Source organism: Panulirus ornatus, chromosome 11 (assembly GCF_036320965.1).
Source record: "Panulirus ornatus isolate Po-2019 chromosome 11, ASM3632096v1, whole genome shotgun sequence".
NCBI classification, from domain to species: domain Eukaryota; kingdom Metazoa; phylum Arthropoda; class Malacostraca; order Decapoda; family Palinuridae; genus Panulirus; species Panulirus ornatus.
Window position 1 is genome coordinate 3,398,711 of NC_092234.1, and position 13,084 is coordinate 3,411,794.

A 13,084-nucleotide genomic window follows, 5' to 3' on the forward strand; every position below is an offset into this window, starting at 1 on the left:
TACAATTAGTTTGGTACAGAACTATGTTGACCACAAGTCCCTTTCACATACAGATTATGGCAATACTGTACTGAAGGCCCATCTTTATTAATCTGCTTTTCCTTACATTACAATTCATCATAAACATATCTGGTCAGAGTCCTTTAGTAAGTTGATGCAATCTGGGTCTTTCTTTACCTCTATCATGACTTCAGCATTCTTGGCAAACATGTTTAAGACGAGTCACGAGTCCCATCATATTTGTAAGTCATTCACATGTATCAAGAATGATTATTGCTCTAAAACCAAGCTTTGTGACATCCCACTTAGAAAAGGCTCTACTGACATATATCCTTTACCGTATTTCTGTTCATTAAAAGAATATTTGACAAATTGATGTTCATGTGATCCTGATACTTAACATGGAAACAGAATGAAAAAAAAAAAAAGTCTGCCTCTGGTGTTCCAAGACTCAATTTGCTTGTAGTTAAACTGTGAGTTAAAAGTCACTTTTAGCAGTGTTGTATCATCCATCATTAGTTGATGAAATAAACTGTGGCCTCATTGAGTGACTTCTCGCTGCAGAGGAGTCCATGATATCCCTGTTCTGAATGTAACAAGAGACTTAAAGCTACAGGTGTTCCGTAAAAGGTATCTTGGAGTTTCAGGTGAAAGTAAGTCTGTGGCAGAGATTTCTGATATGTCTACAGCTGTGTAATCTGTTTATGGATGGGATGATGAGGGAGGTGAATGTGTCTGTCTTAGTGAGAAGGTTAGGTCCAGCAATCTGTTAGGGGTGAAGGTAGGGGGGTCTGGAAGGTGTCATTTACTGTTAACTGATGATATAGTTCTGGTGACAGATTCATTTGAGATATTGCAGAAGCTGGCATTGGAGTTTGGGAGAGTGCATGAAAGGAGAAAGTTGATGCTGCAGATAAATGTAAGAATATAAAGTCTAGCAGGAAGAGAGACAGGTTAGTTGGAGTGTGAGTTTGAATGGAGAGACCTTGAGAAAGTGGAGTGTTATAGATTCTTGGAAATGGACATGGCAGAGAGTGGAACCATGGGAGCTGAAGTAAGCCTCAGGGTGGATGAGGAGCTAAAGTCGTGGGCACATTGAGAAGTGCATGGAAAGAAAGGTCTGTAAAGGCAAAAGTGGGTATGTCTGATGGTATAGGAGTCCCAGGAGTATTGTATGGATGCAAGGCATGAGATTTAGATGATAAATAGCAGAACTGGGTGGATGAGTTAGAAATTAAACATTTAAGGACAGTATGTGATGTATGGAGGGTTGCCCAAATAACTAGTGATAGGGTGAGAGATAGGTATAAAGAAAAGATTATGTATGAGACATCTGAAGTAAGTGCACTGAAATGGTTTAGACATATTTTGGGATAAGTGAGATGATAATTAAGAAGGTATACATATATCAAGAGGAGGGGACAAGGAGAAGGGAGAATCAAGGAGGAAGTAGAAGGATGGAGTAAAGATGCTTTGAAGGCTAAGGAATGAAGGTACAGGAGGGTGTGATGTCAAGTTACCATTTTGTACTGTACAGGGATGGAGATTTACGTTCATGGGACCCCATCTCTTAAACACTGCTGTCATACAGCCTCTTAAATTTATGTATGCTATCTGCATTAACCATTCTTATACTGTAAAAGTATTTCTTTACATCCTTAAATATAAGTTTCTTAATTTCATGTTATGTCTTTTTGTTTCTGTATCCCTGGATCTCTCAAAGAACTATCCACAGTTCATCTTGTCAGTCTCTTTTAAAAACTTTAAAGTAGTGATCACCCTTCAGTCTTATCTTTTCCAAAGCAGGTAAATTTAAAACCTCCATCCTTTCCCTGTAGCTTAGCTGTCGTAATCTTAGTACCATCTTTCTTGGCCTCCCCTGGACTTTCTTCATTAGCTCTTGTGTCTTTTAAGTGTGATGACCAAACATGAGAAGCATATTCTAGTTTGGCCTTTTGTATCATATAAGTGGCTTGTTAAATATTTCCTTATCCATATACTTGAAAGCTGTTCTGATGTATGCCAACAGACATGTTGTCTCCTTAACTATTCTCCTAATATGTATACGTGACTCTGGCAACAAGTTAGGGACAATGTCAACTCCCAAGTCCTTCCTCATCCTCATGTTTATTTCCTCCTCAGTGATAATCATATTGAAGCAGTCTTTCCATTCGTCCCATCCTCATTACTTCACATTTGCTAAGGTTGAATTTCAACAACTACGTTTCAAACCAACTTTGGAGTCAGTTTAGGTCCCTTAAAATTGCCCAGGAAAAACCATGGAAAGGTCTGTGGTGCTTGGCTGTGGATAGGAGGCTCTGGTTCTCATGAATTATATGTGACGGCTAGAGAGTAGACACAAGCAAATGAGATTATTTTCCATCTGTTCTTGGCACACAAGTATGAAAAGAAAAAATTGCAATGATAGCTTACTCCTTGTGTGTGGCAGAAATTCCAGCCTATTTACTAACCTCTTGTCTGAGTGTTAATATCTTCTGGCAGTCTAAGAGCAACCGAGCCACTCATTCATGTCTTCTTTTAAAAACAGAGCTCAGTCTGTCACAGAAGTTTAAAAGATTACATGTATGTTTTACAATATATCAAGCCTTGATTAAAGCCAAATAGTCTTCTAGTCTAGTCTTTTTCTTAATCAGTCTTTTACTTAATTAGAGGACTGGGGTGACCATGAGAGCAGCCAAAAAGATCCAAGTGAATGTACCACTACGACGCTACAGTGATCTGCCTACCTTCAAGAATGTTCCTGAGGTTATTTTCCCAGTTTTATGGGTTAATGAGGTGAGGCAGTTAAGAGTTGTTTATGTTAAGTATTTGTGAATAGTATGCTTATGTATGCACTCTTTATACGTCCAGTTTAACTGGATGTTACACCATTTTTTTCTGGAATAAGTTGAAAAGTCCAAATGTCTATTGTGAATTAAGAAGAAAAGTACAAATAGCTTAGTAGTGTTACATCCTTCTACAACTGTTAATATTAACTATTTTTGAAACGCCTTTTTTTACAAAAAAATTTTCACATCAAATTCATTTTAACAATGTTCTTTTCTTGCATTTTCAGGCTTTCTCATTAGAAAATTAGTTAATTTCACTTGACATTGGATAGTGTGCTGCAGTATAATAGGCATGTAGAGAAAATGAGTTTCATTACTAACAAAAGTGGTATTTTTGAGATGGTTTTGTTGTATAAAACTTGTATGCATATGCAAACCTTCACCAGTGTAATTGCATCAAGTATTCATTGTAAGACTAGAATTTTAATATTTCTTATATGAATATTTATTTGTTTTCCATCTCTAAATTTTAGAGTGCAGAAATTGATGCTTCATCAGCAAAGGATGTCAAGAAAGGGGTGTCTCTTCCATTCATTGTGGTCGATGCCATTTGTGGTTCCCTCATAGCCATTGGGGCCATTCTTCTCATTGTTGGGGGTATTAAGTTCTGTGGAATCAGAGTAAGTTGAAGGTTGACTTTATCTCTCTTTTTCTGTAAATACTAGCTTGCCTTCACCTCATCATCTTTTTTCTTTAAGTACTAGCCTACCTTCTCCATCTCGTCAAGTTAGTGCCAAAAGCAGATGACTGAGCTTTACTTTTGTTAACCTTTTAAAAAGTTAAGACTGGAAGAGGATTTCCATCCTCTAGTTCCTGCCCCTCTTAGTTGCCTTCTACAACATGCATGATAATATTCTTTCTTCCCCATTCCTACAGTTAAAGTAGGCTGATGAGACCTTTTAGAGGGCCCCATCCCTAGATATGGACCCCTCTGAGGAAACTCACCCCAAAATCTCGGCTGTTTGCCACTATGCCAGTTACAGATGTGGTGCTGTAACCCAACTAATGTTGGTACCTACCAATATATCTATCCCTCAAAACTGGGATGAACAGCTGGTTAAGTTCTGTGCTATTTACCTGTACCAGGAATCATATTTTGACAAGTGGATTAGGAGATAGCATTGGTCACCATTACACCACATACTGATGGGAATTTATAATTTTCTTAAGGTCTGGAATGAGGAACTTACTATTGCAGCAATTATTTAAAGCCTGTTACTAATTCCTTGGTCTTGTGCAGCTGACATGAAAAGAAGAGTGAGATGCAGTGGGATTTTGATATTGTAAGTGAAATTCCCATCTGTAATAGTGCAACTTGAAGCATCTTTCCAATCAGTATCCTTAAACCTTTTGGAATGGCAAATTTTAAAAAAATTCATCTCCCGCAGATAGTAGATTTGTAACAGTATGTGGAATGCTTAAAAACAAGTATTACATGTCAGTCAACTAATCGTAGCCATGTAAACACAGTACCACACAGACATTTATACCTTGGCATGCTGCTAAGGCCTTTAAATTTTAACATGCCAGTGACATTTAATCTCAGTATGTATCCAGCAACCCCAGCATGTAATCCCTCTAACATAACTCTCTGTGCTTGGAGACTCACTTTTCCCCAAATATTATATTCAAGATCACTCTTTATAAGTACCAACTTGTATGAATATCACTGATGGCTGTTTTTATCTTCTGAACCACAGAATCTGATGTTTACAATGCTTAATAAGGCAGGAGACCAAATGAGGAAAGTGTCTTTCAACCTCGGTTATCTCTAGATCACTGAGCCTTGTTGATAATTTTTGTTAGATATTTTTATAGTGTTTAGGCAGAAATATGCTATAATCATGTTTGCTTTTTTTTTTACAGTGTTTAGGCAGATATATGCAGTAATCATGGGCATCTCAGATGAAAGAAAAATAAAACACAGGAAAAAGAATGATGCCTTGCATCAATAAAGGAAGTATGGGAAAGTCTTAGAAACACAAGCAGGAAGTTTCAGCTTAAAACTGTTGCAAGGTTCATTCATCTTTACGGGACACCCACATATATTGTAGGAATAGTCCTGAAAGTGTTACAGAAATTATGGCATTCAGTTTATGTCCCACATTGTACTACCATCTAAATTTCCTTTGTATCTTCGGCTGGTCTTGTGACCACTTTGATCACTACATAAGTCATGACTCGTCATATGGTCATTTATTTCTAGTGAGGTAACATGTTGGTAGTAAACACCAAGTTCATGGTCATCTAGTTATTGTAGGTTTCACGTCGCATTTGACGTAACACTTTCAGAACAGGAGGGGATGAGCCCTTCTGGTACCTCAGAGATTAACAGAGCATGTACAGCTTGCAGTCAACCAGATATAAAAGATTACCATAGGAGCAGTAGATAGTAGTATAGGTAGGAACATTTAAGCAGGATTATTTAGAAACATGAAATAGAAGAAGTAGGTAGGAGCATTAGATAGTTGTCATTAGGAACATTAGGTACAAGCCTCTGCAAATACTGTGCTAGACTTGCTCTCTGCCAGTGGCCTGTTGAAAGTGAGGTGTAAAGGCTAAGAAGCAGCACTGGATTTCTTTAGTTATGGAGACTCTGTTGCTGTGGCAACCCCTTTGAGGGAGTTACAATTGGAACAGGTGTCAGAGATATAGATAGATAATGTTTGTGAAGCTGTTTTTGGTATTCATGAGTTTTTCTTTCATCCCTGTTATAGATGATTACTTGTTTTCGATTCATTAGAATAAGAGATACCATTTATTCTTTATTAGATTAAGATTGGATTTATATTAATGTCTTATAATTTCAACAGAAATCACATGGACAGGAGAAGCTTTAAGTCTCGAGTTCCAGCAATAGCAAAAAACTTCATCTGTGATAAAAGCCGAGTGAAAGAAAAAACCTTTTGCCTTAAATTGGCCTTTGAATCTTCCTTCCCTTACGACAGTGATTCTGTACTTTCCTATAAAAGTGAATAGTGGCTTGTTTTTCTTATATTGAGAATAATGGTCCACTGAACTGTATATACTGGTCCTTGTGCAAATAAATTGTAAATATTATGCATTAGATATGGTAGTACTTAAACCAAACTCTATATCAGTACTGCTACCACCAGCAGATGATACTGTACTTCCAACCACTCCTGTTTTACTCTTGTACACTGCTGGAACTGTTTCCTATTGTCATTCCAACTGCTGCTGGGATTTTCCAATCACAGACATTCTTATTTTTTTATCAAAGATACTGTTGTGAAGAGTGCATATTTACAGGGGCTGTTGTGTTTACAGTTACAACAGCTACCATTGAAGTTTATTTTTATTCTGTAATTAGGAAAATGATACCCTGAGTTTTATAGATAATGTTGATTATGAAATGATAGTTACATCTGCTGCACTTAGACCATTGAAAGGACTTTTATTATAAAGACTTTGAAATGAAAGAAATGTTCAGTAGATTAGGATTTTGTTGGCTTCATTTACTTTGAAAGTATAAACACACTATATTTTCTAGTGACTGTACTTCATTTGCAGATTCACTACCCCTTGTTGTCAAAGTTATACAGTAGTTGCTAGGGTTACATGTTTTGTATCTGTTTAAGAAACTTAAAACCTCGACAAATTTTTTTTTCATTTGCTATGACTTCTTTTAAGCATGTTCACCTTCCCAACTTAGCAAGGTAGCTGCAGGAAGTGAGCATTTGAGGCAAAATCCTCACTTTGCTCCTTTTATTCCTTGAAAGTGATTTTACAGAAGGGATAGGATTGCCAGTACCCCCATTCTTGCCTTGCTTATCTGCTTTCTATATCACACACAATAAAAAACCCTTGTGAGGTCAGTAACTGGTGTTATGTGGTGAAACTTGTATTGTTCATAGCAGTGAAACAAGTATTACCGAACTCTGCCACTTTGAGGTTGCACCAAAGATGAGGAGCCTCCTTTGGTGAGACTGTATCACTGAGAATACAGTTATGTCAAAGAACTTATCACTTCAAAGGAATTCACATATGCTTGCTACTGGAAGTAAAGCAACCTTGAGCTGTTGGAGCCTTTGGAAAAATATCCTGGGTAACACCAGGACTTTTTCATAGGAAGAGTTCCTTGTGTAATTATAAATGAATTGATGAATACATTTGTCATGAAATATCTCAAATAATGTATAAAAAAATATAATTACAGAAAGAAACTGATTCACCATATTTTACTTTAGTGATAAGAGTGCAGATGCATGAAATTGAGATGGCACTGTTGTGTGCTCTTTAGGTAGGTGATGGTGAATAACCTATGGCCATAATCCAACATGCAAAATGACATTGAGAAGACAGGATTTGGCCTACCATTTTATCTTGCTATGGATAAAGAGATTTTACCATCAAAAGGCCAGTAGTCTGAAATCTTTAATGCAGCTAAAGAGCTGTACCCGTAAGTGGAAAATATTGTAACAGCTTTTTATTACCACAAAAGAAAGATAAAGGAAATCCTATGAGGAGGAAGCAGCAAATTTATACTGTATTTTCTGTTGTGTTGAAGAGAGGGAGTAACACTGGTGAAGGTTAAGGTCAAAGATACACTATAGGGGTGCCTGGGAAGATGCATCCCCATGGCCCTGGAACCTGAGCAAATGGAAGACCTGGAGGATTTTTAGTTTTATTATATGCAAACCAAGGACCCCTTCCTGGGGCTTTGCAGCTTTGAGGCCTGGCTTCACATAGGAACAAGGTAAGGTGGGCTCCTTTGTGGCCTCTCCTTCCTTAGCAAGGCAGCATCACAATCAAATAAGCCATAGCCTCATTTTCACACATCCATTCTCTAGCTGTCATGTTTCATACACTGAAACCAGAACTTATCATCCAAACTCAAATCCTGTAGACTACTACTTGTTACCTTGACTGATGTGAATGCTGTGCTTCAGTTCACTGATACTATCCTCCCCAAATCCAATTCATTGTCCCATGTATGCTTCTCACCCTCCTGAATGTTCACCCCATTACTCAAAAACCTCCTTCACTCTATCCTACCATTACCATCTTGGTCTTCCTCTCCTCTTTGTTCCCTCCACTTATAATGCTTAAAACCTCATGGTCAATCCTTTTCTCAGCCTTCCCATATTTCCAAACCATTTCAACTCGCCATGAACAGTCCTCTCAGTCATACTTCTCTTACTGCACCACACCTATCTCTTGTACTGTCATACCCTTCACAGTCAACCTACCTCACACCATGTGTTGCTCTAAGGTATTTTGTTTTCAATGTGCACCTTCTTCCTTTCTTTCGTGGTCAAGATTCACATCACGTCAAACAGGTATATTGAACTATCATACATGTTCATCTTTGCTGTAACAGTCCAGACCCCTTTCAACAATTTTTAATGTGCCAAGGACCATAGCTCTATCTTCCACCCATCATAACTCGAACGCCTGTAGTAACATCTGTTGCCAGATACCCAGGTACCTGAAATACTCCTTTTCTTTCAAGCCCTCCCTATTCAGACTAAAAATCAAATCAACCAATCATAATACCTTCTTAAACTGTGTTGTTATCTTAATTTTTGTTCACATTCGCCTTACTTCTCTCCTTTCATGCATTCTCTCAAATCTGCCACCAGCTTCACAAGCAACAAGTAATTCACTTCCCATGCACCTCCTACCACTTCCAGTATACTGTAGACCTACCCCATGCTTTAAGACCCTTGCATTCGCCTTCCTCACCACCCTCTCTGTAAATGGATTAAACAACCACAGAGACATCAGACATCCTTAATACAGACCCACCTTCACCAAGAACCAATCACATTCCACCCTTCTGATTCACACACAAGCCTTGTTCTCCAAATAAAAACTGACCGCATTGGGTAACTTTTTGTTTACCCAGTACATTTGTAACACATTCCATAAAGCTTCTCATTGACATTATCATATACTATCTCCAGGTCTACACAAGCCATATTAAAATATTCTCTTTTTGCTTGTAATTAACACAAATTTTTCAAAGAAAGACCTGATCCACACAATCTTTACAAAACCTGAAGCGACACTGCTCCTATACATATATAGGAATAAACCCATATTGGGCAAGTCCCTCAGATGAAGGGTGAGGGATTCTAGCTCATTGCTGGGGCACTACTTCAGGAGCCGATAAACCTTGATGGCCAAGCATTGTAACCCCCTGCACAAGATCCCTAAAGATTTTTTTTTTGGACAGGAAATCCCACCTGATATCAAGTAAATGTATACATCTTTCTTCTTTCTTTCATAATTGTACGCAGTTAAACACATTGGCAGGTAGAGCCAGGAACAGATGAAGAAAAGTCATTTGGTCACATATATCCTGTAGCTGTCATGTGTAATGAACCAAAACCACTGACCCCCTCTGTCCATGACCACACCCCATAGACATCTATGGTTTCCCTCAACTGCTTCATATGCCTTGGTTCAGTCCACTTACAGCACATTATGTTTCACTCCATCCTTCGATCTCCAGGATCTTTTTCCCTCTACTTCTAACTCAAACACCCTCATAGTGAACATATAATTTATTTGGTCCATTTGCCTAAACCATTTCATCCTATAGGTAAATATATTTGCTGATTGAGAGTTACCAGGCATGTTTTTGGGAAGTGCATACAAGTGATTTAACAGGGGTGAGACTTCTTATGTGATAAAGATTATTTTTATATTAAATTTCTATTAGTGACAATTTTTCATTTTCCTGCTATAAAAACAATCATTATGTAATAGCAAAACTAATCACAATTATATTTAGTAGAATTATTTTTCTCAACTTGAGCAATCACTGAGTGACAGCATCACAAATAAAAGTACCTTCATACTAATGGAAAGAGCAAATTTGATGATTATGGAATATCACTGTCAGGAATTAATCATGTCATGGCAGAAATGGTGTACCAAAGAGTAAGAAAAGCTGGTTGTATCTGATAAACACGTTTACATCCATAAACCCTGTATTTGTTTAATGCTCCCTAGAAACAATGATTTGAGTAACACTGCATTTGCTTTTATACATCTCATGCACTGATCTCCCAATAATATAGAATACATACCTTTGTGTGAATAAAGTTTGCATTTGAAGAGACACATGGGTTGGTTATTACTATAATATTATTGCGTTAGGAAAATGAAAATTACAAGTACTGCCGTAGGGGTAAACCCTTCTATAACTCGAACGTAGTCCAAACCCAATGAAATAAATCTTTATTAAAAAGTATATAGTTGTTGCTTACTTTTTTTTTTTTAAATATCTGACCAAAGCATTCAAACTACTGTTGATAAAGACCATAAAAAGTCCGTTATGTAAAATTTCTGGAGTGAGAATTAGTACAGGGCGTTGGGTTAAGGCCTGATTTACCAAGATACCCATATGTAGTGTTTGATGATTAACACCCTTAGCAAGATTACTGAACTACCGAACTGTCATCTCTATACCATTAGAATGAATTAAATGGAGGAAGGGACAATCCATGGCATCTCATGCCATGATGCAGCGAGTTAATCATTAAAAACAAAGTTGTGATGGCCAAATTCCTTTTCAACACTTCTCGTTGCCTCAGATTTCCTTGACTAAGAGCTATTCCTCTACAAGTAGCGAGTTAATCTTCTTCAGAAACAAAATCATACCTGTCGAAACAAAATAGCTTTAAATAAACATGACATTGTGAACGGACGATTTTATTAGTTATAGATTTAGGGAGTAGAATATGAAACTTGCCATAAGTGTTCATCTTTAGGTGACAAACCAACAAGATTCCTATAGCGACTAGCTAATGTCCCAATCAAAAATGAAGTTATGATAGACTCCGAGTGAATAAACTAAGCTATATTAATGCAAGTAGATCCAAGCGAGTTTGTCATCCGCGGAAAAATGAAATAATCGGGTCTTAGAACTCTAATGGACAGAGTTCACCCCCAGGGAATATCAGGGCTGCAACAGGTAAGTAGAGGAATGTTAAGAAATCATGACATAATACCAATGAGAACTGAGATATCGTTTTCTTTTGTTACTCCTACATGCATGCTCCATTTTCTTTTATCCTTTTACAGAAAACGACATGGGTAACCAACATATAATTCAATTTGTTTTGCTTTGCAGAACATATGTAAGTCAGTTTATGTATGAAATATAATTTGTTCGATATCATGTGATATTATCTAATCATTGAAAGTTTTAGCTGGCTAAGTAACTAATAGTAAGTCGGAACTTTACTGTTGATAATTCACCTGTTAAATGCCGTCATACCTACGTATACGTTAAAAATTACAGAATCTTACTGTTTTCATAAACCTTGTATCACATTATTATGTACAGTGAACAGTGAGTTTGTAAAAAAAAAAACTTATCTAATTCTTTTTAGTGGAACTAGTTTTGTGAAAACTTTGTATATCACCACTATGTATAATGCACAATACAATTATAGAAACGTCGTATCTTACCACTATATATACTAATCAGTGAGACTATGAAGTTCATCTTACTACAATAAATGATAGACTAAATTTGTACGAACTACGCACCTCACTACAAAACACAGTGAACACTGGGGTTTGAGGATCCTTTGTCAAGACTAATTCTTGTTTTGTGGAAGACGATTACTGTTGGGAAATACCTTTCCGTTTGATAATACAATTATTCTTGCATTTGTTATTTTTTCTTTACATATTAGGATGGATTTAACCAACATGGGTAAAGTGAAGCATTCGTAGCATTCTGTCTTTTTCATTTTAGAAGGAAGTGTTCAGCGAGAGAATTGTACCATATGATTTTGTACCAGATGTCGGTACATCGCTGGATGCAATAAAGACCTCAAATGTGTCATGTTAGTTAAGACCCTAAATAACTGTGGGTACGCCTTTGTTGACTATGACCCTACATCAATCTGTGGGATGGTCCGACGACACTAACGGACCCTAAATTAACCTTTCGATACGCCCTTATAGCTAAGACCCTACACTAACTTCTGGGTATCCTATTCTTAACTAAGACCCTGAATTAACCTTTGTATATCATGCCCTCGTTCGCTAATAACCTAAACTAAACTCTTTATACGCCAATATTAGCGACGACCTTAAACTAACCCCTGAGTGTGCCCTTATCATCATTGACCCTACACTTATTCCTGGATACGCCCTTATTAGCTATGATCCTAAATTAAAATTTGGGTACGTACTTATTACCTGGCAGACTAACCTCTTGGTACACCCTTCTTAGTTAAGACCCTAATCTAACCTCTGGGCACGTCCTTGATTGCTTAGACCCTAAATTAATCTGTTTACTCCATTCATAATCAATAATAACAACCCCTGGAAACATCAATCAAACATCTTGAGACTATTTGATGTATGGGATGCTCACTGTAGTAAAAGTTTCTTGTCGTGAGTGATATCATGTACTAGGAGAGATTACAGTGATGGATCCCTTAACAGCTTACCGTGCTGTTTGACCATCAAATGGACACATGTACACAGAAATGACATTCTAAGACAATTTTCGTCATTTTCACCGATCTCTGCGCCATAAATAAGGCAATATGATAACTCGGTGCCAGAGGGTTCCTACCCAGCAAACCTACCCTGCCCAGGTGTACCCTCTCCCCAGCAAACCTTTCCTCCCCGGGTCTACCCTCTCCCCAGCAAACCTCCCCTCCCCGGGTCTACCCTCTCCCCAGCAAACCTCCCCTCCTCGGGTCTACCCTCTCCCCAGCAAACTTCCCCTCCCAGCATCATGCGACCCTCGCTCTTAATAAGCCCTGTGTGAGGCAATAACGAAGAATTTCCTCTAAGGAGGTGAGGGGCCGGGAGGGAAGAGACTGAAGGAACCTCATTCATGAAGGCGGGGGTGGGGTCGACATTCATACCTTCACATTTTGATGATTTTGATGAATTCTGATGATTATTATCTTTTATACGGCAGAATATAATGAAAAAAATCTTTGTGGCACTACATTCATTTACGATGGTTCTTCATAACACAAAAATACCTTAGTTATGATCTTATACCAAATAGGATGCTCATAGTCCAAGCTACTTACAAGTGGGATGTATACTAATACTAGGTCAGAACCGTCACCACGAGTGCAAGCCACCAGCACCAGCTCACCAGACCAGGAGAGTAAGCTACTAGCACTTGCTTACCAGACCGGGAGAGTAAGATACTAGCACCAGCTCACTGGACCAGGAGAATAAGCTACCAGCACCAGCTCACCAGACCAGGAGAGTAAGCTACC

General features: G+C 37.9%; 1 protein-coding gene across 3 annotated transcripts in view; it reads left to right on the forward strand.

The window, feature by feature from the left end:
* The window catches only part of LOC139751205 (lysosome membrane protein 2-like), a 73,756-nt gene extending 64,213 nt beyond the window's left edge, over window positions 1-9,543 (forward strand). For all 3 annotated transcript variants that reach the window (XM_071666381.1, XM_071666380.1, XM_071666382.1), the window contains 3 exons: window positions 2,671-2,796; window positions 3,323-3,469; window positions 5,663-9,543. In XM_071666381.1, the coding sequence (XP_071522482.1) occupies window positions 2,671-2,796; window positions 3,323-3,469; window positions 5,663-5,689 (300 nt within the window). In that variant the 3' untranslated portion in view covers window positions 5,690-9,543. The remainder of the gene's footprint in view (window positions 1-2,670; window positions 2,797-3,322; window positions 3,470-5,662) is intronic.
* The last annotated feature ends 3,541 nt before the right edge of the window (window positions 9,544-13,084 follow it).